At 34.6% G+C, this 27,480-nt stretch overlaps 3 protein-coding genes across 5 annotated transcripts; 2 read left to right on the top strand and 1 right to left on the bottom strand.

Moving 5' to 3' along the window:
• The first annotated feature begins 413 nt into the window (after nucleotides 1–413).
• Nucleotides 414–6,441, top strand: LOC115972001 (putative glucuronosyltransferase PGSIP8). Of its 3 annotated transcripts, none has more exons than XM_031092133.1 (5): nucleotides 414–1,333; nucleotides 4,284–4,542; nucleotides 4,931–5,132; nucleotides 5,275–5,422; nucleotides 5,611–6,441. In XM_031092133.1, exons 1-5 carry the CDS (start codon nucleotides 1,056–1,058, stop codon nucleotides 6,149–6,151), a joined length of 1,428 nt encoding a protein of 475 aa, XP_030947993.1. In that variant the 5' UTR covers nucleotides 414–1,055; the 3' UTR covers nucleotides 6,152–6,441. The 3 variants fall into 3 exon arrangements, with proteins under 3 accessions (XP_030947993.1, XP_030947995.1, XP_030947994.1); XM_031092135.1 differs by having other exon boundaries at nucleotides 1,220–1,333; nucleotides 4,291–4,542; XM_031092134.1 differs by lacking the exon at nucleotides 414–1,333 and adding an exon at nucleotides 1,786–1,938 and having other exon boundaries at nucleotides 4,291–4,542.
• Nucleotides 6,442–13,099: 6,658 nt separating this feature from the next.
• Nucleotides 13,100–17,501, top strand: LOC115970722 (probable pectinesterase 68). Its single transcript, XM_031090317.1, has 5 exons — nucleotides 13,100–13,578; nucleotides 14,301–14,490; nucleotides 14,820–15,026; nucleotides 16,189–16,436; nucleotides 17,175–17,501. Exons 1-5 carry the CDS (start codon nucleotides 13,277–13,279, stop codon nucleotides 17,329–17,331), a joined length of 1,104 nt encoding a protein of 367 aa, XP_030946177.1. The 5' UTR covers nucleotides 13,100–13,276; the 3' UTR covers nucleotides 17,332–17,501.
• A 522-nt stretch (nucleotides 17,502–18,023) lies between these two features.
• LOC115972639 (peroxisome biogenesis protein 19-1-like) lies at nucleotides 18,024–22,536 on the bottom strand. The gene is made up of 5 exons (XM_031092974.1): nucleotides 22,289–22,536; nucleotides 22,161–22,209; nucleotides 21,794–22,070; nucleotides 18,871–19,187; nucleotides 18,024–18,325 (listed from the first exon to the last, which is right to left on the bottom strand). The coding sequence occupies exons 1-5, from the start codon at nucleotides 22,326–22,328 to the stop codon at nucleotides 18,280–18,282; spliced, it is 729 nt and encodes a 242-aa protein (XP_030948834.1). The 5' UTR covers nucleotides 22,329–22,536; the 3' UTR covers nucleotides 18,024–18,279.
• Between the last annotated feature and the right edge of the window lie 4,944 nt (nucleotides 22,537–27,480).

Genomic DNA, 27,480 nt, shown 5'->3' with positions numbered 1-27,480 from the left:
AAAAAAAAATTGAAAAATTCAAAAAATAATAACAACTTTTTTAATTCTCAAAAAAATATGTTTAAAAATAAAAAACTTAATGGGTGCATTAACCGGACTCCATTTGAAAAAGGTCTTCTGCTACAAATAGATAAAATATTGCCGTTTGGTCCTTTATCTTCATAGTCATTTTCTTTCAAAAAGTCTTAGTAGAAAGATAAAACAATACTCTACTACTTGTGGAAGTGGTCTAGTAGTAGCCCTTGAATTGCTGTGGGCTCTGTCAGCTGTCATTCACATCGAGAATCAACAAAGCCCAGTCCACAACACGCAAAAGGGAAGTAAAAGTAAGCTTGACCAGGCAGGCCATTTCTCACATTAAGGGGGTAATTCAGTCCCAAAAAAAAAATAAAAAATATTCAATTTTGTCAACTGCGCTTCATGAACACTATTCCATCTTTTTCTACTTCTCTAAAAGTGGCTCCGACACCAAAGCTCCCTCCCATAGGCTATAAATAAATTATAAATCCTAACTTAGCTCTAAAAACATCTCTCTCCATTCTGTGCCGGCTTCTTAGTTCTTATCCGGCCTACTCCAGTAACATCGTTGCACTCGTTTATAGGTACAACCGTAAAATTTTCTCATTTAATTAAAAAAGCCCTGCGTTTGAGATCTCAAGGCAGCCCAACCCAACAGAAAAACTCCGTTAAATCAAAAACCTCCAAAAATTGTAGTAGTAAACAAAAATAGCCTATTGTTGTTGTTGTTGTTTTTTTATAGTTATTTTAGTTTTATAACTCGGAAAATCAGCCTTTCCTTGCCCAGTTGTTCCTAGTTTCTAGTGTCTACTTTCTACACACCCACCTAAAAAAAAAAACTCTCCCTATCTCTCTCGCTTTGTTTGAAAATATTCGCAAAAAGCTAAAGGTACCGTTTGGTACGGTGCAGCCTTGGAGACCCACCACATTAAATGCTGAGATTCCATTAAAGATAATATCACATACTTGGATATTTCTTTGACGACCAAATAAGCTCGAAGAAGAAAAAAAGTTTTTTTTTTTTTTCGAGAGTGGAAATGGGTCGGAGAGAGAGACAGAAGCGAAAGTTTGATGCTGGGTTTTTGGTTTGGGTGGTGGTGGTGGTGGTGTTATCGGTAGTGAAAGAAACGACGGCGTCTCCTACTGAAAAGAAGAGGAACGCGTACGCGACGATGTTGTACATGGGAACACCGAGGGACTACGAGTTCTACGTGGCGACACGTGTCATGCTGAGATCGCTCGCCGACCTCAACGTGGACGCCGATCTCGTCGTCATTGCCGCCCTCGACGTCCCTCGCCGATGGGTCCGAGCACTGTAAGTCTCTCCAAATTTCCTCTTATCACTTTACCCTTTTCTTTTTCTTTTTTTTAATTTTTAATTTTTAATTTTTTTTTGCACTTTCGTGCGCACCATCTTCTTTGTCTTCTTTCTGAGCTAAAGTGCGCCGCGTGGACCCTCGGCGTAGTTTAGGATAGAAATATGAAAATGAACCCCTTTGGAATTATTTGCCAAAGCCAGCAGAGCAGTGTAGGTGAAACTGGAATCTAACCAAAGTACCCAACGGTCCAAACCAGCCATAGGTGTGCAAACATGAAAGTGATTTTTAAGACCATTCTTTGTTATATATAAATTGATGAATTGGTCTATATGAATGGTAGATGATTATTTTTAGGACTCATTTAGTCATACTCATTACTTTTTTCTATCACCAATCGACTAGTTGTGATAAGAATAATAAAATAAATAATAATAAAAATGAAACCAAAGTTGAGTCATAACTTTCTCTGTTGTCCACTACTCGCGTCCAGCGCATTATCAAAAATTGAAGTGTAGCAGAGATATGAATATGATAAAGAGTTTCCAAATTGTTATCCTTTTAGATGAGAACAACTTTGTCGAATCACAGCATGGCACGTAAGGTACATGATGGGGTGGGTCAGTTTTTAATAGTTTTAATTTTGCGTTTATTTTTTGGGAAGCGTTTTTAAAAGTAGGGAAAACTGGAGAGAGCAAAGACTTTCTTGGTGGTTGGTTGATTTTGATTTGTTGAACGGTAGGAATGCTAGTAAAATTTTGATTTTTTTTTTTCTGTTGTGAGCTGAGTCCTCGTTTTTCGGTGGAGGGAACAAGAAACGTTGTTCTCAATAAAAACATCGTTGTTTGTGATGGGCCGTTTCTTTCTCGTTTCTTCTCTCATCATGACTTGTTTGGTTTTTAAATAAAAATAGAAATTTCCACGTGATAGGTAGGCAATAAGGGTGCCATTACTGATTTTTTTTTTTTGATTGTTTTAGAGGGTATAATCATATAAGTTCCAAGTTTTCAGTTCACCCCCGAAAAGAAAAATTCAAACCCTCGGGGCAATTTAGACACATACAAATCATCATGGTGGATGAGAACTAAGCAATATCATTTTTCCATATATGATAAATAATATTTCTTTCACATAAGAATTAAGTCTCATTCTCACCTACTAGGTTTGACACATGGGGTTCATTTTATATGAGCGATAAGGGTGTTAATATATTAGGTGCACTAGCAAAAATAAGGGAATGCTCTCCTATCTATGCATTCATCATAGCAATGAGAAAAAAAGACTTATTTCTTTAATGAAATAATAAAGATAAAGTATTGATTGTCCATTTTATGAGAAAAAAAAAAATAAAAGGTGAATGATATAGATGTAAAGGAGTTCCTCCCTCCCCTACTTTCATTGTTGATTTTATATGGACAAAGTTTAGTTACAAAATTGGTTGTAGTTTAAGATTACAACATTACTTAATATCTTTTTATTGGAGATGAATTTTGACAAATTCACCGTTGAATTACATATTCTTTTTATATCCTCTATGTTTGCAAAATTTCTAGAAAATTAAAGATTAATAGCTATGTTATCAATAAATTGTTTAAATTGTAAGTTTTTATAGTTTAAAATTATGCATAAAATGTAAGCTTATAAATCATATAATAAATAATATCCGATTAACTCAAAATTTGACACATGTATTATAAGCGTAAAGAACATGTAATTCAACGATTAGATTTTCAAAATATATAGTAATATTTATTTTATTGAATAAGGTTGTAACCTTAGGATACAATCAATTTTGTCGCTAAACTATGCCTATTTTATATAACTCACAAACACGCACTAAAGAAGATAAACTATTTTCCATTTTATTCTTTTGTGATCCATTCATTTCATACTGTTCTGTTTTCTTTTTTTTATCTCCTAAACATAGTGTTAAGACACTGAACCTTCCCGACCTATCTTTTTAAGTAATTTGCCTCACCACGTTATTAATTATTATGGGTTGAAAATAAGGGGAAAAAATTGATGGGTGCACGATTTGACTGACCACATCCAATAATTCTGTAATTTCTAGGTAATTTCTGGGAACTTTTTCCTTTTTCCTTTTTCAGTGGGTTTCTACTTTCTACTATATGTACGATTTTTGTGTGTACAATTCTATTGGGCATGATGGTGCATTCAAGTTTAACATAACGCTCCATAAAGGAGTCATGGATCCAACATAAAAAATAAAAAAAATTGTCCAAAGATTAATTTACCCCTTCCATTTGTCAGTTCCTGAATAAAATTTGACAGCTAATTTAGTCTTGGGCCAGAGCAGTAAATTTACTAAATTTTGATCATCCAATTGAGATAGTCACCTAAGGTACCATGTCCAAACATAGGTTTATTTTTTTAATATAGGTACCTTCAATTGTCTGGAATCTGGATATCCAATATAATAATTAAAAAAAAAAAAAAGCAGCCTATGAAATATGAAATTTGTGAAGTACATAAAAGAAGTGAAATTCCAAATTCTATAAAAATTTGGGTAATGATTCTGTCCCTAGAATTGCATTTTTGGATAATTCTACAGTTTATTAAATATTCGATTAAATTCTGAGGTTAGGTTGAATTCAAGAAACATACAATCAGCAGCTCATATAAGATTTGTAACCTCTGCTATGTGTGTTTTCTAGATTGCATATAACCATACACTGCTACAAACAAGTGAAAGTCATATCTTAAATTGATCTACTGAGAGCTTGTCAAATTGTAGTTTTGATATTTGTTGATAGTTAGAAAGATTTGTTTATATGATACAATTTATATAATTAAATTTATTATGTTCTTAGTGAAACAAATTCGGTTGGTGATATATTTTTCATTTGTGTTCTATACCTTGAAAGGCATAGCAATAACATGCAAAAGGTTTTTGGAAATGAAGTGACCGGTTATGTTTTTGTGGTCTAGGGAACAGGAAGATGGGGCAAAGGTGGTGAGTGTTGAAAATTTGAGAAATCCATACAGAGATCAGTCCAATTTTGATTTTAGATTCAAGTTGACATTGAACAAACTCTATGCATGGAGCCTGGTAGAGTATGACAGGGTCGTCATGCTCGATGCTGATAATCTCTTTCTTCAAAAGACTGATGAGTTGTTCCAATGTGGACAGTTTTGTGCAGTCTTTATCAACCCTTGCTACTTTCATACTGGCCTCTTTGTCTTGCAGGTAAATCGTAGTTCTCGCTTAAATTTTGTTTAAATGTGTTTCTAAAAGCATACCCATTTTTGTAAGAAATATTTTCTGAAAAATAACATCTTAGTTTCTATTTCAAGATTAATTTGATCATATTTTTTCTATGAAACATGACACAACTAAGGGAGTGATTGAAAAGGACTAGAGATTATGTTGTTAAAATTTAACATACTTTCCCAGACTACAACCCTTTTAGAAGCCTAATAATGCTTGGATGGCTTCTGGTCCTTGATGTTAATTTCCTTTTTGAATTTGTTTGGAATCTTACAGTGACTTCTCTAACTAATATATAATTTTCCAAAAACCAAAAAAGGGCATTTCAATTGTTTTAATGCATGTTATTGTGAATCTGCTATTACAGCCATCAAAGGAAGTATTCAATGACATGGTTCATGAGTTGGAGATTGGACGAGAGAATCCAGATGGTGCAGACCAGGGTTTTATCTGCAGCTACTACCCGAATTTGCTTGATCGACCAATGTTCCATCCACCACTTAACGGCACCAAACTCGATGGAACTTACAGACTTCCATTGGGCTATCAAATGGATGCTTCTTACTATTGTACGTAATTCACAAAGAAATGTCTCCGATTTCCATACTTTAAACTTCAATTATTAATTCTTCTTGCACACTGCTCCTTCAAATAATGCACTTGTTAGTTTTGTACTTATCTTAATGCAGTTTAATCTTTTGTTGGCTCCAGATCTTAGACTCCGCTGGAGTGTACCCTGTGGACCCAACAGTGTCATTACATTTCCAGGTGCACCATTGTTGAAGCCATGGTATTGGTGGTCATGGCCTGTCCTGCCATTAGGCATTTCATGGCACGAACAACGTCGCCAAACTCTTGGGTAAGGTTCAGGTGCATGCTGATGATGCTTCTTTTTTTTCCTCCATATTTCGTTTGGACATATATCAACTCTTGCGTAACACCTAATATTTTGCTACCTTATTTCAAAAAATTTGCCTCTTTCATAGTTCATACACTGCCATTCCATGAAATAGTTAAAAATAACTGTAACACAAATTTTTTATACAGGTATGCTGCAGAGATGCCTGTGGTAATTATCCAATCTGTAATTTATCTAGGAATACTAGCAATGACTCGTATGGCACGGCCAAACTTCTCCAAGTTGTGCTACCGGCGATCTGACAAGAACATTTTCTTAATACAAACAGGCCTCAAAATGATAGCAGTGTGGTCAATTCTTGCCTCTTATGTATTACCCTTCTTCATTATCCCTCACACGGTTCATCCAATACTAGGCTGGACCCTTTACTTGTTTGGCTCTTTCACGCTTTGCTCCGTAGCAATTAATACATTTTTACTACCAATGATAGCGGTTTTGATCCCGTGGATTGGGTTCTTTGGGACCCTTTTGGTCATGGCATATCCTTGGTACCCTGATGGGGTTGTAAGAGCTCTAGCGGTATTTGGATATGCATTTTGTAGTGCACCATTCTTGTGGATATCAATTGTTAAGATAATGACAAGCCTTCAAGTCTCACTTGAAAGGGATGCTTTCTTTCCAAAATTGGGTGAATCTGCGCCACCTTCTGGGTTTAACAAGTTATATTAACAGATACTGCTCTGAATGCTTCATTACCTGAGACTAAGAAGGCACTCTTTTTGGCCAAAATGAACTGATATTGAAGATGCTTGTGGATAGAAATGGGACAGAAATTTGTTTTGCACGGGCTTTCGTGGTTTTCTGGGGCACTCAAATTGTTTCCATGCATTAAGCCAGAGGGGGGACATATTTCACACTCCCAAGGGAACATTGGCAATGTAATTATACATGATTTTCATAATTAAATTTGTTGCATTGTTCTGGCTCTGCTTTTTTGTGAATTGTGTCAACATTCGTTAGCTCTTTGTTTTCATTTTCTTCCTTGCCTTCTGGCTAAGCAATATTTGGTAGCGTTAGTAGAAAGAGTGACAGTTGAATATAGGAGAATGTTCAGTATAACAAGAAAATGCAATAGGCCATTTGGTCTTGTACAAAATTAAATTACTTCTTTATAATGGCTATTTTTCATTTATTTATTTATTTATACCGTTACTAATGTCAGGAATGAGGTTCAAATAAGAAACTTAGAGACAAGGAGGAAAGGGGTGGGTTGGGGGGCTTAGGTCCTGTTTGATAAGAGATTTTTAGTAATGTTATTTGTATTTTTTGAAAATACGTGTAGGAGGAAAGGGGTGGGTTGGGGGGCTTAGGTCCCGTTTGAAAATACGTATAATATTGTTTAAACATTGAAAACTGTTGTTTAAACAATTATAACAAACGGGCTCTTAATTTCTCATAATCATGTTTATTCGTCTTTTGTTGTAAACTAAAGGACTTAGACTCAAATCTCATTAAAACCAATTGATGTGCTACATTAAAAAATTAAAAAATAACATTACATCTCCATAATATAATAAAATTAAACTCATTATATCCGGTTTTTAAGAAAAGAAATTTCATTCTAAAATGATAAAAATAATTGAGTCAGCCCATACAAGTCAAAAAGAAAAACATTCAAAATACAAGGAGGGGGGGGGGGGGGAAATTGAGGTACATAAAATCAAGGACTTGTGAGCATCCTAATCTAGTTAGAGCATTGGCACACCGGTTAGCTTCACGGTAGTAGTGGGATACCTTAACTTGAGAAAATTGGGAGATAAGAAGCCTGCAGTCAGCCACAATAAAAGCATTATCAATATTCAAGATTTTGGTATTACACATCAAATCAGCAACTACTTTTGCATCCAAATCAATTTCAAGAGCACTAATTTGCATATTCAAGCACATGTTGAGACCATCTCTAAGAGCCCACGGCTCAACCTATATGATATTGACAACACATAAAATACACTTTTTTTCTTTTCTTTTTTCCAAAAAAACACATACTCATTCCAAACACTCAACTATTTTTCACTTTAGAATATATACTATTAGAAATATGATATAAACTTTTTTTTTTTTTTTTCATTATGAGTACTTGTTTTACACCATTTTTTAAAAAACTTATGTTTTACATTATTTTAAAAAGCAATACCTAAACTCTCTTACCAAACTGTCTAACTATCTGGATCAAAGACACAATCGGTAAAACTCACAATCACAATACTCAATGAATGGACAATGCTCAATGCTCAGTCGTGTAGTCCAGAAGAGAATAAAAAGACTAATAAATTGGCCCCGTACAGATCCCAATTCCGGCAAGCGCCCATGTAGTACAATGATTAAGCAAGGAACACGGATCTATATATATATATATATATATATAGAACCTGCATCAAAACATGTCTACATCTATGCCATATTTTTTTTACTCGAACCAATAGTCAACAATTAAATATGAGTAATGCTTAGGACATATAAAAGTGCACAATTTTATACCACAACTCACCACGTGGCAAGTTGTGAGTGGTGAAGTTGTGTCTTCACATGACCCATCATCACATCTCCACCACTCACAATTTACCACGTGACGAGTTGTAATACAAAATTGTACACTTTTATATGTCCCAAGTATTAGAGCATCCGTAGCAGCTGTTATAAAAATTATGTTATTTTGCCACACCAAAGACGTACTTTATTATTTTACCACATCTCATTTATCAGATGTTTTATCATTCAATTCTATACATTAAAATAATATTTATTACACATTAAAATAATATTTACAACTAATCAAACACAATCAATAGACACCACACTGCTGCCACCACCACACAACCACCACATCCTCCACAACCCAAAACACAATTCAAAACAAACCCATAGCCCACCAACACCAAATCGAAAGCCCCACCACCACCACCACCTCAACCACAAACCCCGACAAACCCACCGCCTCCACACCCTCACCCACACCCACACCCACTTCCAAACCCAAAAACCTTCATAATTTAAGTCAACCCAGACTCCAAACCCACCATCTTCATCGTCGTCATCGTTATCGCCGACCCACACAACAGACCCACACCGACATTACTCCCACATCGACATCATCGACCCACACCGACATTACTCCCAACCGAACCCACCCATCTCTGTCGAAACCAAACCCAGCTAATAAGCTCAAAGGAAAGATACCCACTTCGGTTACACTAAATGCATACCTCGAGTCTTTAAATCTTTCATCGGATGCGCTTGATGGTGAAATATCCACTTCGTTTGGGGATTTGATTTCGCTAAAGAACGTGTCTTTAGCATCCAACTCGTTGTTAAGTTCGATCCTAGACTCGATCGTCAGCGTCAACGTCGGTGTGGAAGAGCAATGAGGGTTGGGGTCAGAGAGGAGAGAATTGGGGTTAGAAAGAGGAGAGAATTGGGGTTTGAGGGTGAGACTGACGGAGAGATGAGAGAGAAAAAGAAATAAAAATAATAATAAATCCATATGCCACACCCGTCTATACCGTGGTAAATTTGTGACTCTACTGTAGTTTGTTGCAAAAAATATAAGATATGACACATCTGATAAATGGAGTCAAATAATATTTGATGTGTCAAATGTGTCAAATATTTAGCATTTGGCATACTCCTTAAAGGTACGGCTCTAATTTCATTTGCCGACAACTTAACGGACTGCACACTCTCGCAATAAGCTAGCTATCCTATCTATGCGGTCTCTGACCAAAAAAATCAAAACATTATTTAAGGCAGTGCATCTTTTGCACTGTGTGTCTGTGGGGCCCTTTGCCTATGATCATTACAATCATCATAAATGAGTGACTTTGGGATTATATGCTATAGAGGGGCACTTTCGTCATAAAAGTCAAATCTGTGTAAGAGTCTGGGCATTTTTTGTCTCATACCCAAATGGGAAAGGGATTCAAGGGAAGAGGTTTCGTTTCAGGTTCCAACGTTCGGAAAACTGTTACCCTTTTTTTTTTTTTTTCAAAAGGTGTGTCCCCACTGCACCAGGGACCAGAAAACGGAGGATAAGGTCGTATACAAAATATATTGTGCCATGACTGGGCCCATCATGGGTGGTGTGCACCACCACCTTTGGATGTTGCGCATGGTGACCGTTTGAGCTAGCTAGGATGGAACCAAGCAGATTAGAGCATACTTTATAAAACAGTTTTCTTCTTGATTTATAAACGAAAAATTAGGGGATGGCCACCTAAATTTTTCTTCTTTGGCAACCTGTTTTCAAAAACATATAATTTAAAAATTTTGTTCTCAAAATTGCATTGCAAAACAATTTGCAGAAAACAATCCGAATTTGTTTTTTGTTCTCGTTTTTTTAGTTTTGGATGGTGATTTCGTAAATATTATGAGAATATTATTCAGGGGAAGGTACCCCAAAAAAAACCCTTAGGAGTTTTATACTTGTGACATATTAACTTTTTACATATTAAAATCCATACTTCAAATGAGACATTTAAAACTCCATAATTTCGCAAATGTCCCAAACAAAACCCTAATCATGATCTTAATTACCTTAACGTCATTACTCATTAGGTCCACTTAACATTAAAACAAGGACCACCATGCGTTTTTGGCACAATTGTCACTTTACGAATATAAGTGTTTGTGCTGTGTGTGGGGGGCAAGGGTCAGGATTCAAATCTCCAGAAAAGACTTTCACACACATATATACTTAAATTATGTTAAAATAGAATTCTATCTCACAGAGGAAAAAAAAAAAAAAAACAATTATGAAGAGAAATATCCAAGAAAAAGGAAAAAGAGAGAAGAAACAAACTAGCACCGCAGGGAGAGAAGATAAGAAGTATAATGAAAGAAACGGACCAATAGCATAAGGAAAGAAGAGAAAGAGACAAGAAGTAGAGAGAGAGAGAGAGAGAGAGAGAGAGAGAGAGAGAGGGATTTTGTTGGTAACAGTGAGAGATTTAAACGACGGTGGTGGAAGGGAGAAAACCAATGGGTGATTTATAGGAGTGGTGGTCACTACGGAAGCAAAAAAGATGACTGATCATTGTGGCTCTCTCTCTCTCTCTCTCTCTCTCTCTCTCTCTCTTCTTTTTTAGCTCAACAAAAATAGTGGCTCTTATAGGTCAGCTATTTGCGCATGATGATGTGATCGAAGCTCAATCGGCTATGAGTGGGCCTTGTGGTGGTGAATAAATGGACCATGCATTGGCGAAATAAATTAGAGAAAGGATATATCTCCAAGTAAGTTTTCAAGGGGAAAAAACAGAAGAGAATAATTTTTAAGATCAATTTCTCTACAAGATTTTTTTTTAATAGATATGATAGGATTTCAACTTATAGCGTTCACTTTATGATAATTGCTTTTTTTATTATGCTAAAACACCAATAAATTTTTGGTGTCAGCGAGATTTGAACTTCAAATCTCTTATTCGATGACAAGAAATTTTATTAGTTGAATTAACTAAAACTAATAAGATTTTAGTTAGGCTTAAATTCACAAAACATTATCCAAAAAAACCCTTAATAGGGCACCTTATACTACAAAGCGTGAACCCTCGATCGCTCTTTGGGAGGTGTTATATATGTATAACTTGCTTGCAAAATCCCTTTTATATGGGATAGATTCTCACTTATGTGTTCACCGGGAGAGGATGTTGCATACATGTTACACAAACATTTGGGGCATTGAATTCACGGGTAGATTTTAATGGAAACACCATTTACGTGAGTAGTGCTAGAGGCTCCAAAAACATTAAGTGATTTTTTTCACTTAATGTTACACAAACTTTTGGGGCATTGAATTCACGGGTAGATTTTAATGGAAACACCATTTACGTGAGTAGTGCTAGAGGCTCCAAAAACATTAAGTGATTTTTTTCACTTAATGTTACACAAACTTTTGGGGCATTGAATTCACGGGTAGATTTTAATGGAAACACCATTTACGTGAGTAGTGCTAGAGGCTCCAAAAACATTAAGTGATTTTTTTCAGGCCATCTCATAATCATTCACCTCAGATAGGTCCCACCACATTACAAAAGCAAATTATAAGCAATAAGGTTTTGTTGTATATTCTTTGCATCTAAAAATTTTCCCTTCACATTAATCAATTTAGCATGAAGTTGAAGCATAGGAAATGATGAGATTAAGATATGATTTTTATAATAATTATATACAAAACATTATTTTTACAGTATGAAATAGAATTTTATTATATCTTATTTTTAAAGATAAAAGAATAGTCCTAGTATATACAAATACAATCCTAATTACACCTATTGATCGACCTCCAAAATAACCAAATTACATGTACATATCACAAATAGAGAAAAAGATGAAGAAGAGAGATGACGACAACAACAGTTACAAGTTTCCTTGCAAACCCACCACCAATCACTACTATCGCAAACACACACAGGCTACCAGTGTAATAAACACATTAAACTATGCTACTTTGAACCAGTGCTTAACTACATAGAAGTAAAAACCATGCCATGAGAAACTACTTTGCATAAAAGTTTGCTTTGGAAAGAAACTTAATTGCATTAACTTAACCAGATGTGATGGGGCTCACAAAAAAAGTGAAAATAAGTGATGAAAACTGAGTTATATGAGATAACCCAAACATAGCCTAAATTTATCTGATTTTTTTATTTTTTGAACTGTTTGATTTTAAAAACCTAGCTTTTGACTCCCAAACGAATTCTATGCCAATGTCACAATTATGGATCCCTTTGATTTTAGTTCCATACCAAACCTTGATGTTCACAAATCTTAAGAGAAGTCTTTCACTTTGTTCTCAACAATATGTTTTGTGATCTCATTAATTTAGTGGTCCAGAAATAATTAAATTCGTGTTTGAAATGTTATCTGACCGGTGACCCTGCCATTCTTGATTCTTCTACTTGAACATTCCATTTAGTGAAACCTGAAGTGATTTTTATTAAACTTAAAAAATTCCTGGTCCTAAATATAACCTTAAAAACCACATGTCAGGAATGCAACGTTATAACTGAAATGACCCCAAAGTAGAGAGCCATTGAAAAGAGTAAAAGCCTGCATATATGTGTATATTCTTTGTCTCTAGCCCTAACTAAGCTAGACGTTTATCAAAGACAAACTTTGAAATTGCTCAATAATTTGACATATTGTCTACCAAAAGGAATCTTACTATTGGCCGCTGCCGTACGTTTGATGATTGATAAAGGAAAAAAAAAATTAATTTAATTATAGAAGTTGCGACTTTGCGACCCATTGATTGGCATATATGGTTCTTTTTGCATTTTCCCATATCATTCTACTGTCTGAAATAACTTAATGAAAATTTAGCCATAAATTCACAAACCTAGAGTGGAATTAATTCATATAAATTGACAAACTCGGAATTATATATTATTAGTACGTAGGAATAGGATGCATATATCTTAATTGTTAATTCTCACGAGTGGTGCAATGCCAAAAAGATGATGACCCACATAGAGACTTGTGTCCGATGACAGCCAAAAATACCACAATAAAAGCCTAGCCATATAAGATACCCTAAAAGCGAGGGAAGCAAAAAAAATGACCGTTAGAGAGACCGAAATGCATTGTGCTAAAAATAAAGTAAGATACTCAGATTATAATTGTGTCTCTCTCTTTATATTTGTTTGATATATATGCCTTGAACTCGATCTCCAAGCAAACCAAACCCTCTCTATCCAACGTCAAAAACATTCTTTCTATCAACTCACTCTCTATCACTCTATTCTCAATCTGATTTCTGAGTATATATTATTCTCTATTCTATTAGCATTTAATGCTGTTCTAATGGCTGCTCTTAATTCTTTCCTCGTCTCATTCTTCTTCTTCATTTTCAGTCTCTTATTTCATGCGTCTTTACCTGTTACAAGCTTTCACTCATACCGTAGCCTCCTCAGTTCTATGAATGGCACAGCTTCTACAAGCTCAACCAAGCACCACCACAAGTGGGTCGGACCCATCGGCCACCGTGTCATCACCGTTAACGTTGATGGGTCTGGAGATTTCCGGGCGGTCCAAGCCGCCGTTGATTCTGTCCCAATTAATAATACGGAGAACGTTGTCATTCAGATTAGTGCCGGAAATTACATGTAATCATATTTTGCATTGGTCCCGCTCTTTTTGTGCTATTATCGCTTGGTTTGTCCAGTTTTGTTTTGTTTTTTCTTGTTCTTTTCTCTTTTAAGGAGTTTAAGGAAAAAAAGAAGTGAAGGAGAAGATTTTAATCAATTATCTCTGTTCAATGTTCATGAGGCAAAGTCCTAATTAATGGACTGTCCAATTATTTACAGTTTAAGCCTTTTTTTTTTCTTTTTTTTCTTTTTTTTTAAAAATTTTAACACAAAATAATACTTGTTAAGCATTTTATAATTAGAGTAATAGTAAAGATATAACATTTTGTAGGACTACAAATACAAGCATGTTGTGATTAAAATAACACCACTTTCACTTAGTCTATCAACATCATTTTTATTTGACACTAATCCAACATATTAATTGTCAAAAAAAATTGTTAAAAAATTATATTCAAAATCATTACTATTAGAGTAGTGTTAAAAAACATAATATATTTTTTTTCATAACTTTTGACTTTTGTTGCAATTGAAGTATGTCACTTATAACTGGTACACTGCTAACAACACTTTCATTATGCACCGACCACTAAACATTGTGAAAAAATGGTGAGAAAGGTTATTGTTAGAATGAATGGATTATTTTATAGATCAGTGAGAAGATGCTTTCAAAATGGTAATCAAATGGGGGAGTAGATTATTATCTGATTGCTAATGATATGGTGTGGTGGGGGGTGCAGAGAGAAGGTAGTGGTGCCCGTGACTAAGCCGTACATAACATTTGAAGGAGCGGGGAGGGACGTGACAGTGATTGAATGGCACGACCGAGCCAGTGACCGTGGCCCCAATGGCCAACAGCTGCGTACTTACAGAACTGCTTCTGTCTCAGTTTTTGCCAATTATTTTTCTGCAAGAAACATTAGCTTCAAGGTATAGTACTGTTCAAGATTTGTCATTTCCTTTCTCTCTTTCAATTTTTCTTGAGAGTAAAAATACCATACTGCCACTACTAGATTTTGTGAAATCTAAAGTGCATATACATACAACTTGGGCTGACTCATGTATGTTTTGTCCTTAATTGTAAAGGGAGAGAGTGCATTCATTGCTGCTCGTTCTTCTTTAATTTTCTAATGATGCTTTTGATGATGCATGTATAGTTAAGTATAGCTATTTTGTGTCCCTTAATAATATGATTACATATGTAAAATGTGATAATTGGTGTGTGTACGTAAATTAAATGATTGTGTCTATTGCTGCAGAATACAGCACCAGCACCAATGCCGGGCAAGGAGGGAGGACAAGCGGTGGCGTTTCGGATATCGGGGGATAAGGCCTACTTCGCCGGCTGTGGATTCTATGGTGCACAAGACACCCTTTGCGACGACACTGGCCGGCATTACTTCAAGGAGTGTCGCATTGAGGGTTCCATAGACTTCATTTTTGGAAATGGACGCTCCATGTACAAGGTAACCATGCCTTAATTGCTAAACTTAGAATAGGATTATCCATACAAGCTTAAACTACTAGTACATACCTGTTTGCTGAAAAAGAAAAAGGAAAAAAATTTTATATATAACATAAAGCTGATTGTTAAGATTATTCTATGGAGATGAGCATTATAGTCAGCCGAGCATAGCAAAAGGTGAAAAGGCTGTCAGCTATTTTTCTGCTCCCTGTTGTGCTTCAAAGGGAGAAAACTTTTTTCTAACCAAAAGTTCAATTTTTCCTCTTTTTTTCCCGCTAATGAAGCATGTGCTATCCATGCTTTAAAATAGAAAGTAGGCATGAAGTATGCGGTATGGCATCTAGATTTGGTTAATGCCCTTTATATTTAAAAAGTGGATAAATGGGATCCATGGGATTGAATTAATTACTTAATATAATTCATACCTGCATGAATTTTGACAATAGAATGCAGTCATATATACGATGCATGTCCCACACCACATGTTATTATGCGTAGTTTTTTTTTTTTTTTAATAATACTATGCATAGTCTATCAAATTAGAGGTATAGCCTCTCATGAAGTGACTCATAAGAAGCAGTACGGAGTTGGGTAGTTGTCTACCGAAAAGAAAAAGAAAAAAGACCAAGAAAGTGATGAACAATGCTCCAATACGATTCCATCACATGCAATTGATGCGTGAAGCACGTTTTTCATTACATGCAGGTGATGGCTTCAGCTGAATCAAAATTTTGAAGTGGCACTGACAATACAAGTCTTATGACTAATGACTAAATAGTGCGGCTTTGATTGTTTTAAATCCAAAATAACATCCATACTATTTTATATCATACATAAAATGTGGATACTTAATTTGAAGATATAGATATTATGTAAAACATTTCACATAAAGAGTGTGAATCAATAATTAGACTACATTGTGCATGGCCAAATAGTGTTCTCTGCTATTACATTTTTTTTAATTCATTATTATTGGTATTATTTACTTGACTCATTGAGGTTTTTTTTTTTTTTTTTTTATTATAATTTTGTGGGGCTAAATTAGGGGATTGGAGGAAAAAACTAAAGAAGTAAATTAAAATCCTGTCAAAATTAAAGGCGTAATTTATAATCTGTATATTTTTTTTTTTCTTCCGCTATAAAATAATGATTGATTGGCACAGGACTGTGAGCTACATTCAATAGCCACAAGGTTCGGATCCATAGCGGCACAATTCAGAAAAAAGGAGGATGAGAAGACGGGTTTCGCATTTGTCCGGTGCAGGGTCACGGGTACAGGACCACTTTACGTGGGCCGAGCCATGGGCAAGTATGCCAGAATTGTCTACTCCTACACGTACTTCGACGATGTCGTTGCACATGGTGGCTGGGATGACTGGGACCACACCAACAACATAAACAACAACAACAGGTAATCATTCATGAGGCCCCACACCATATTTTTGTTGCTCCATCTTTACTGTCATTTCTTAATTCTCAATTATGCCCATTGATTATGGTCGATATGATTTTAATAAATTTAGGGAGCCCCACTGCCCAGCAATGCCTTTTTGACAAGTTCATCACTAGGGCCCCCCCATTTTGATTCTTGGGCTTTGTGGGTTCGGTCCACAGTGTTTAAAAATCCAGCAAGTCACTATGGGGTTTGAAGTTTGATCCTCATGATTTTTGAGGACCAAAAAGGCTAAATTTAAGGGGGGTGGGGTGGGGGAACAAAAAGAGATGTGTCCTTTTGTAGCCACAAGTGCGTGCTGATAAAGCCCATCATGGCACTAAAATTAGTCAACAAATTATGTCGTTGAAACACTTGAAAGCTCAAAAAAAGTCAATAGTTGTAGCCTTGTAGGATGAGATTTTTCTTCACAAAACATATTATTGGTGCTTTTACTAGGCTAGAGTTTGTATAATTAAAAATATTAATTCCCCTTTTTATCTTTTTCCTAGGTCTTATAGTAATAATGTTCTATTAGGACCCATTAATCTATGGGACTGAAGTCTGTCCCTGCTCCATTGTATTGTTGTATTAAATTATTCTAATTTCGAATGTAGCAACTTGCATTAAGCCAATATAGTTGGATTTAAAAAAAAAAAAAAAAAAAAAAAAAGATTTGGGGGGGGTGTTATTAACAGTGGATTTACTATCTTTCAGGACTGTGTTTATGGGAGTGTACAAATGTTGGGGCCCGGGAGCTGAGACCTTGAAAGGAGTATCATGGGCCCCTGAGTTAAATTTCACGTTGGCCCATCCATTCCTCGTCAAGAGTTTCGTCAACGGAAGGCATTGGATCGCACCGTCAGATAGTTAGCACTTTAGCATAGTTGAAGCAATTGATTACTTGAAAAACCAATATTCATTTATTCTTTCTCTAATTTTTTTCCCTAGGAAGTTCATTCATTCATTCTATATATAATGTTTGCATAATTGTAATAAATCCAATGTTCATCACTTCAATTATAGTGTTTTGTCTGCCCAAAATTTGGTGTGTAATTTCCACTCAGTGGTCAAATTTTTTATTTTCTTTAGACCAGCACCTCTTTTCTTTTTACTTTCGGTGAAGTTGAGAGAAATATATACTTTACAGTCACTCATGATAATAACTTCCCTCATCATAGACACTCCACCAATGTTTCAAGCCTCTTCTTTCTTTCTTTCTTTCTTTCTTTAAGTTCAAAGCTTTGACATTGGAAGTGCATAATAGGGGGAATGAGAGGAAAGTAAAATTTTTTTTTAGTGAAAAGTTAGCAAAGAAATAACGTTACTTGTGAAGGAGATAGAGAGTGTTATTTTTAACCTCTTCAATTTTGCCAATGTCTTAGGTCAACTGGCAGTAACACTTTCGTCGTGTTTTCAACAGACACCTAAAGTTTAAATCCTCCTTCCCCCACTATTATATCCACACACAAAAAAAAAAGGACTTATGATTGTTTTTTGGAGAAAAGAAAAATGAGACCAACTCTGACTACTAGATGTCCATTTGCTAGGGTGAGTAATTATTAGTTACTCCAAAGACGAACAAATTACTGAAAGCAAACCAAGATTTTGGCTCTAGTTACAGAGTCAGATCAGATGCAAGTTTTGCAATGAATCAATGCTGAAGCCCTGAAATTGAACATCTCATCATCTAATTCTGAGAGAATAAAGCGATCGTAATCTAGGTGAAACCAATTTATTTCTCACAATGTTTAAAAAATAAATATATCCATAGCTAAACTAAACAGCAAGAGGGACATGCTACAAGATGGAAGACCTGGCCTCACATTATGGAACAATTTGGCTGGGACTCAAGCATCTCTGGAGATCTGCAAAAGAAGAACGTGGTTTGTCAGTTGATATAATAGCTAGACTAACAATGGGAACTGCTATGATGCAGGCAAGTTACACAGCGAGATAATGCACCTAACATGCTAACACTACCAACTGTTGCAGAACTTTATAGGGAAAAATATTGTCAAGAAGAAACCATATGATCCGATGGATATATACATCAACACAACTAAAATGCAGGACTTCCCTCAGCTCATGTAAACAGTATTAAGCCTTCAAATTTGCACCCAAGTCCCTTCACCCCCCGGAGCGCCCCTTCTCCCTTCCTCCCCATATAAAAAGACTCAGAAGACAAACCCATCGAAGAAACTAATTTCAGAAATATTTCACTCTTCATCAGAGTATCTATAACAAATATCAGCTCGTGTAGTACAGAACAAACTAATTCATGAAATTTAATATTGTACAAGATATCTATCAGAAACTTCTTTCCTAGTGTCATTCTATTCTAATAATTTGCATTTGATGAAAAATTAACATTCAAGGAAGTTTTCCAAAACTAATAATGCAGAACACTTACATCTGTCCAAGACTAGCTAAATCAAAATCAGGAGCAAGCTCTTGGACAATATCATTTGGTGGTTGGCCACATTCCTGCATTTTCTGCATGAGCTCAACAATCTTGTTGAAGTTAGTAGGATCATTTTCATAAACTTCATTAAGATCTTTTATGAGTTCATATTGGTGGAAGAAACGATTATAATCTTCTGTGCTCAAGCTTGCTTTATGATCTTCTAACCACTTTGGATATCTTTCTCCTATCTCCTTCATTGGATCATGAAGAATCTCCTTAGACAAAAGCTGCTGCATCATGGTCTCCACAATAGATTCCATGTCCTGGAGAGACACAAAACAAGAGTGCTTAATGCTCAATTCTCAATATATTTTAAACTTACATGATTACCAATATTTGGAAATATTTGAAAACTAATATGATAGAAAACATATTATTAATATGGTCTCCACATTATTATTATGGAATCATAATTTCAGGTTCTACAATACCGCAAAATGCAATGGCATGAAATGAGAAGCAATGATCTGACTAGCAGAATATATTTTCTGGTCTCAATCCATTTTGGTTCACATTACAAAATCTTCTGGCAGAAACTTTGCATCTGAACCACTAAACTTTCTTTTTGTCTAGTAAGCACAGGAACGGATATGAAATGGTGACACAACAATTTTTGAAAAATTAGCCCTTACTAGCCCTTCCCTAGGAAGCACAGGTATGGGTACAAGTACAAGTACGACACCAAATGAAGTATCTGTGCTTCCTAGAAGTTATTGTTCTCCTACTTCAGGTGCAATTCAAATAGACTTGCTTACCAACCCAGCCAATTCAATTTTTCAAACAATTCTAGAAACATAATGTTGTGTGTGTCACCCAAAATTCAGAAATGTTGTCAAATTTCCTCAAACCCATTATATGGTTAAACTTATCTCCGATTCAGTTCAAATCAATATCGAAGTCTAACTCTTTAAGACGTCTCTGACCATTTAACGAAGTACAAGTGTGTGTTTAAAAATTGAGGAGCTGTCAGTTAGTATTCCCAGTCCAAGAAATACATGAAAATCTAAACCTTAGCCAATTATTTTCATGATTTTTTTTTCTTTTTTAGAGTAATATAATTTTTTTGGGGTAAAGACAATCATAATTTTTATTTCTTTCCTATTTTTGATTTATTAGATTTAAGCAATTTTTGTAACCGATTGTTTCACCACAATATATTTCCTGTATATTTGGGTGACTTTTTTTTTTCCTGATATATTTATCTTCTATTACTTATCCAATATATATATATATAGAAATAAAATTTATGATTGTATTTACCCCAAAAAAATTATATTGCTCTAAATAAGAAAAAAATCATGAAAATAATTGGCTAAAGTTTCTTCTTCAAAGGCCTGAAATATCTGCAAGGCTAAGGATCCTAAATGTCCTGCAGTAAAACAAACAAGAAGATGAACTGGGTGTTTTATGAAAAATTGAAAGATGAGGATGCCGAATGCTGAATAAGATGTGAGTATACGGATTTAAAGATCTTGAAATTCATGAGGATTAAATGACTTTAATGCCCTTGGGGTCTCTCAAAACTTCTACCATTATGTTCCCACCAAATGCACCACATTAAACAATGATGAACGGTTTCCATATAACCATATTTCAATGACATCCAAACAAACCCACAATTCTCTTTGGCATAACCCATTGAACTCAAAATAATCCGAACACCACAGTCCACAACTCCGTAGCTATAGGACAGTGAGAGTATATCAACAGTTTTGGGTGACAGTGACACACACACCATTATGACATCAGTACCAAAGAGATCTTCATACAACATGAAAACATGATGATAAAAGTTTTGCAAAACCCTGAAAAAATTTTGAACTCACTTTGACATATCTCAATCAATCCTACCACAGGATAAAGCTATTAAAGAAAACCCAACCTCTCCTATAGCTCACCTATGTCTTCAAATCCTCATCATACAACATACAAGGCAAGCCACTTTTTTTTTCTTCTTATTTAAAAAAAAAATAAAATAAATAAATAATAGTAGACCACACACCATGGGAAACAATTTACTTTGAGCAGTCTTCCACCAATGATTTGCCGTTTGAACAAATGTATACGTTAGCACATTATGAGAACACTGCACAATAGTCCTGCAATATTCCCTATAACTTTTTTTATGATAGAAAGGAGTCCCTATTCAGAATAAGATTATAAAGTAAAAAATTTATCTTCCCACACGATATGCAATGATTATATACCACCACAAAACACATTGAGAGTTGACAACAAGCTTTTGGCACAATCATAATTGAACTCCCTGAACCAAACATACAGTTTTCTTATGAACATGCTATACTAACTGATACAAACCCATGGGTAGAACTCACCCTTGAAACCAGCTTGCAAGGGGAGAGTGCCCAAGAGCTTATATACACATGGTTAAACTTGCACTCCATATGGGACACTTGAATCATAACACTAACATGCCGAACTCTTAACAAAACATCAAAACCCCTTTACCCAAAACCAAACTCTACAATGGCAATTCACAATATAGACCCTAGTCAAACCAGGAAAAACAATCAACCAATCACAAAATCAAAACTTTGAACCAAAACCCTTAAAACCCTATTTCTAAAAACCAAAGGAACAAAATTCAACGCCAATATTTTACAAAGAAAACTATCCACATGGTCGTATGAGAAATGATTGAACATCTTCCATATTGGAAAATCCCACTACTCCCAATCACAACACAATAGCAGCAAACTTAACAATTTCATATCCCAATAACAATTTACAATCCAATCATACCCCAAACAAGGAATTGAATATCAATCAAACAGTCAACCACAAAGCTTGAAAATTTGAGCAAAACCCAGAAACCCCAATTGAGAAAAAAACTTGAAGCACAAAATACCTGAGAGCCAGCAAGCTCCTCAAATTGCTTGACCCAATCCTCCATCATAGGATCTCCTCCGGCGGGTTTTGCACCAGGCACCGACTCAAGCCCCTTGACAGCCTCCCTAGTCTGCTCTCTGAGCTGGTCAAGCGCCTCAGAAACATGGGACTCCTTGGAAACCTTTTGCTTACCCTTTTTCTTGCTTCTCAAGTCAGGCAAGCCCATGCCAAGTCCTTGAACCCCTGAGGGCAAAGCGGGTGGCTCTTCTTGCTTGGTCTCTATAGATTCTTTATCACTGTCATATAAGTAAATGAAAATGAAATATTCAGAAATGGGTATCAAAGAACAGAGCTTTGGAGCGAAATTTTGGAAGGAAAGTAGAAACCTTTGGACAGAAGGCTTGAGGTTAAGGTTTTGGAAGTCATCCAAAGCACCTGCAATGATACAACAAAGTCATTCAATTCGCAATTTTCAGAGAGAGAGAGAAAGAGTGATAGAGAGTTGTGGGCTTACTATCGAGCAGTTGGTCTAAATCATCGGGGTGGTCTGCCATGGATATGCACAAAAACTGTGGAATTCTTTCTCTCTCTCTCTCTCTCTCTCTCTCTCTTCGCTTGGAAGACAACGTTACGTCTATTTGTCTGTCTTGGCTCTCTTGGAAATTGGAATGAAATGGGGATGCTAAACTTGGCGTATGCCACAGGGGAGGAGAATCTGAATTTTTTTTTTAATATCTGAATACTTTTTATGGCTTGGTGGGAATGAAAAATGAGAGGAAATAAAAATAGAGTGCATAGAGAGTTTTACCGAACCATCAATGTTTTTCTTCTAAATTGGGAAATAAAGAAAAAACAAAAATGACATTGAGAATAAAAGTACAAAATTATTAAATTGCTTCTTTATTTTTTTTTCTTCATCCTACTTTTTATATTTTGAAAATTCTATTATTAGATAAAACTTTTTTGTTACACTTTTTAATCATGGCAAATTTGTGTCAATTTGATGTTATTTATTATATGACTCATAAATTCATATTTTTTGTATAATTTTTTAGGTTAAATAGCTTAAAATTTAAATATTTTATAATGAGACAGTTTTTGAAACATAATGAAATTGTGTAATATTGTATGAAGTTAATAATAATAAAGTTAAAAAAAAAAAAAGTTAGGAATAAAAATCCATATTTTTGAGAATAGAAGATGTTGTAAGGAAATAATTATTCTTGTCCTAATAGTAAATCTCATCTTTTGATACTTTATTTTTTTTTTAATTTTTTTTAATTCGGCAGTTTGAGAATGAGAGATTTAAATCTTAAATGTTTCAATTGAAAACACAAAAATATACCAATTGAGTTACAAGGATTGATGCACTTAACCCTTCTTAAAACAAATCGATTTAAATGCCAAGTTATTTACCTATTTTGACCAATACGAAGTTATATAATGGAATCTCGAAGTAATATATTGATATAAAATATTTAATTTTCATAACCAAACTAATTAAATAGATTTATAATATGATATTTATAACTTTGAATTGGGGCAACTCAAAGGGGGTTGAGGAAGGTGGAGGGACTACCCATTATCCCACAAAAACTCTTCAACCATTATGATAACTAGTCGCTAACCCGTGCGATGCACGGGATAGTTAAACAAAATTTATACACATTCACCTTTATTGGTACAATCATTTGAAAACAATTTTAACTAATACCCAAATGTAAGAGACACATTGACTTACTATTTAAAATAGCCTTCTGAAGAATTTACACATATTGTGCAACTGAACCTTAAAATTTAATTCCTGAACACCCCAACTCCATAAAATTCATACTAATAATAATATTTTATGATTGCACAGACTATTTTTTTAGAGTGGTTGATCTCAACATTGGCGTGCATTTAATCTTTCACTAAAAGCAAAGGGAAGTAGATCATGTGCATACATCTTTATGAGCAATTTTTGGCAGTCAGGCGTAACAAACGTGTAACCATTTTGTCCTATTCCTACCATCTAAGAACATATCCTCTCTTATAAGTTGATGATGCCAAGTTTTAACATATCCTCTCCTTTTTTTTTTTCCCCCAAAGAAATAAAAGAACTTTAAAGACATGTCCAATTTGTTAAAATGCAAGTGCTTCAAGCCATAGAACGATTTAATGAAAATTGCAACTCCATGAATTGAATTTGCAAATGGTATTAACTATTGGCTATTAATGTGATTATTAAGCCGTACCACATTGAACATGTTTCTCTACCAAAATTTATAAACAAACTAACCTTACAAAAGCTGAACTTTATAAGCTAAAATCTATACCGTGAGTTGTAGATCTTGAATGCTATACCGTGCATTTAGGGCTTCCTACATCTGGAGAGAGAGAGTTTGCAGAAACCAAAGAAAATCTCTCTATAGCTTAAGAAACACAATATACTAAAATCAAAGAGAGAAAATTTTCGGAGGACAAAATATTATAGATAATTTAAAAGAATTTTGGTTTAATTCCAGAACACCGCAACTTCATAAAATTCATACCAATAATAATATTTTAGATAGCGCAGTTAGAATTTTGGTTTAATTCTTGAACACTGAATTGGAAATTGATTATTTGAGTATTCAATGGTGAACAAAGTACTATGTATTAATTAATATATAAACAAAACTAACCTTACAAAAACTGAACTTTATAAGCTAAAATCTATACCGTTCGTTGTAGATCTTGAATGCTATACCGTGCGTTTAGGGCTTCCTACGTCTGGAGAGAGAGAGTTTGCAAAAACCGTGACTTTGTATTTCTTAACTTGAGAGAGGAGTAAGGTTGCTAGGGTTTTGAGGAGTTATAATGTTTTTATTTTGAGAGTTTGCAGAAACCATGACTTTATATTTCTTAACTTGAGAGATGGGTAAGGTTGTTAGGGTTTTGAAGAGTTATAATGTTTTTATTTTTATTTTTTATTTTTTAAATATTGTGCTGACGTAGAAAATTGTGGTGTCAGCAAAGGCTTCGGTTTTATATATATATATATAGATATTTTTTATTTTTTAAATATTGTGCTGATGTGGAAAATTGTAGTGCCAGCAAAGACTTCGGTTTTATATATATATATAGATATTTTTTATTTTTTAAATATTGTGCTGATGTGGAAAATTGTAGTGCCAGCAAAGACTTCGGTTATATATATATATATATATATAGACTATGGATTTGCCCTCCCCCTCTTCCACTCAACCCCTACGAGAATTATAGATTTGGTTATTCCCCCATTTTGGTCATCTCTCTCTCTCTCTCTCTCTCTCTCTCTCTCTCTCTCTCTCCGCGTATATTATTGAAGATTTGATTTTTAATTGACTTCATAATATTTATCATATAAGCTTTTAAGACTTTATTATAATTTACACATCATTATTTTAATATATATATATATATATATTACACATCATTTTCTTTTTTAACTATCTATTAAAATCTTGATACATCATATTTTATTTTAATGATAGAATATATAGTTCCATATAAAAAAAAAACAATTATAATAAATGTCTAATAATATTATGGGATAATTACACTTTCCCCACCTGTGGTTTGCCTCTAATTCTATGTGCCTACCCGTGGTTTCAATTTTGACACTTTACCTGCCTGTGATTTCCTCCGTTAGTAATCCGTAACCCACCTCTGTTAAAAAAGAGGGGTAAACAAGTCTTTTTACACCCATTTTATGTCTCTCTCCTCCCAAAACAAAACAAAACAAAAAAAAAAAGAAAAAGAGAGAGAGAAAAACAAGATTAAAATATGGTATTGGTTTCTCATCATTCACAAACATGAAGAACATACACAAACATGAAGAACATAAACCCAGAAAACTAATACAAATCAAATGAAGCAAAACCATGAGAGAAAGAGAGTTCTTCGTCTTCTTCCTCATACTTATTTTTTTGCGCCTGTACTAAGAAATTTATTAAAATCAAAGTATAACACAATTTACAACATGAAGAACATAGACCCAGAAAAATCAAACTCAAATCAACCTCCACAAATATATATTTGCCTTGTTGTCTCTCTTTCACCACAATGGTTACTAATTTGTTCAAAGAAAAAAAAAATCAAATGGCCGACCACTCACACTTGTTCTTCTTCAACAATCTCTCTCCAAACCCCAAACCCAGCCATGGCCGACCACTCACACTTGTTCTTCTTCAACAATCTCTCTTCAAACCCCAAGCCCAGCCATGGCCAACCACTCACAGCTCATCTCCGCCGCTCCAACACCACCTTAGATGGTGGTTCTCAAGCTTGAACCTCCCTCTTACCGGAATCTCTATCTTAACCCGATCTCAACCTAAACACCTCCCTCTCTCTTCGATCTTTTGGAATCTAAAAGAATTGAAGCTTCCAAGCTCCTTCACGACAAACCCCAGCCACCACCATCTCTCCACTTCTCTACCCGATCTTTCCGAACCTAACTCTCAAACTCACTCTTCGATCTACCACAGTGGTGTGGAGGCCCTACATAATCAGACCCAGGCTCGATGTAGGAAATCGTTGACCAATCTGGCGGCGGATCTGGTGATTCCGTGGGTTCTGGATTGTTGTTTGGCTTTGAAATTTTCACTTTACTTCTATTATACCCAGCAAATCAAGTAATTTTTATTCTACTGTTCACGATGTTGTGATTTTTTCTGGTGGGTTTCTTGTTTGGCTTTAAAACCTTCCTCTCTCATATCTCTATTCCTTTGGTCAAGCTTTGCCGATCCTCCCCTTGGGTGCTGCTAATGTATATACAGTGGTTTTGTGTGAGTGAGATCTTGGATGTTGAAGATCAAAACTTTAGAAATTAAGTGCTGGAAATTGTTGATCCTATTTCTCTTGTGTTTTTAGTTGTATTTTGATAGATCTGTGTTTGTACTTTGATGGTATTGCTTGATTTAATTTGTATTAGTTTTCTAGGTGTATGTTCTTCATGTTAGTGAGTGAGTTTTGGGAATGAGAGTGTTTTGATCCGTTTGGGGTTTTGTTTTTTACATATTTTGTGTTAGAGTAACGGCTAAGGGAGAGGTGAGTTACGGATTACTAACGGAGGAAATCACAGGTGAGTAAAGTGTCAAAATTGAAATCACGGGTAGGCACATAGAATTAGAGGCAAACCACAGGTGGGTAAAGTGTAATTATCCCTAATATTATATATATATATATATATATATATATATTTAGAGAGTTTCAACCTAATAATATAATATTTAGTTCCATATACATACGTAATCATAATAAATGACTATTAATAACTATCATGATTATAAAATCATATTTAGACATAGAGAAAAAAAATTATGTTAAAATAAGTTACCTATAAGTCTTAAAAAGAATTTTATATACCATCACCAAATAACTAAAAATTCTCAAAATGAATTTTCTCCCTAGCTTTAGATAACTTTCTAAGATCTATTTGAAAAATATAATAATAATAACGATTGGAAATAAAAATTTAAAGATAACATGTACAACTATATCAGCAACTTCTAAAGGAAATAATTTTGTATTTGGTTTATTTATTAAAAACAAATTTTATTATACCCATTAGAATCAAATTACATATAGTATAACTCTTTGAAATGTTACCCTAATTTATAATTTTTTTTTTTTGTAAATCCTATCATCAGATTACATATGTTTGTTAATCTTAACATGCTAGACAAATTTTGTATTAATTGG

This window comes from Quercus lobata, chromosome 12 (genome assembly GCF_001633185.2).
Source record: "Quercus lobata isolate SW786 chromosome 12, ValleyOak3.0 Primary Assembly, whole genome shotgun sequence".
Classification (NCBI taxonomy): domain Eukaryota; kingdom Viridiplantae; phylum Streptophyta; class Magnoliopsida; order Fagales; family Fagaceae; genus Quercus; species Quercus lobata.
The sequence above is the reverse complement of the archived record's forward strand: the minus strand, read 5'-3'. Positions and strand labels throughout refer to the sequence as shown.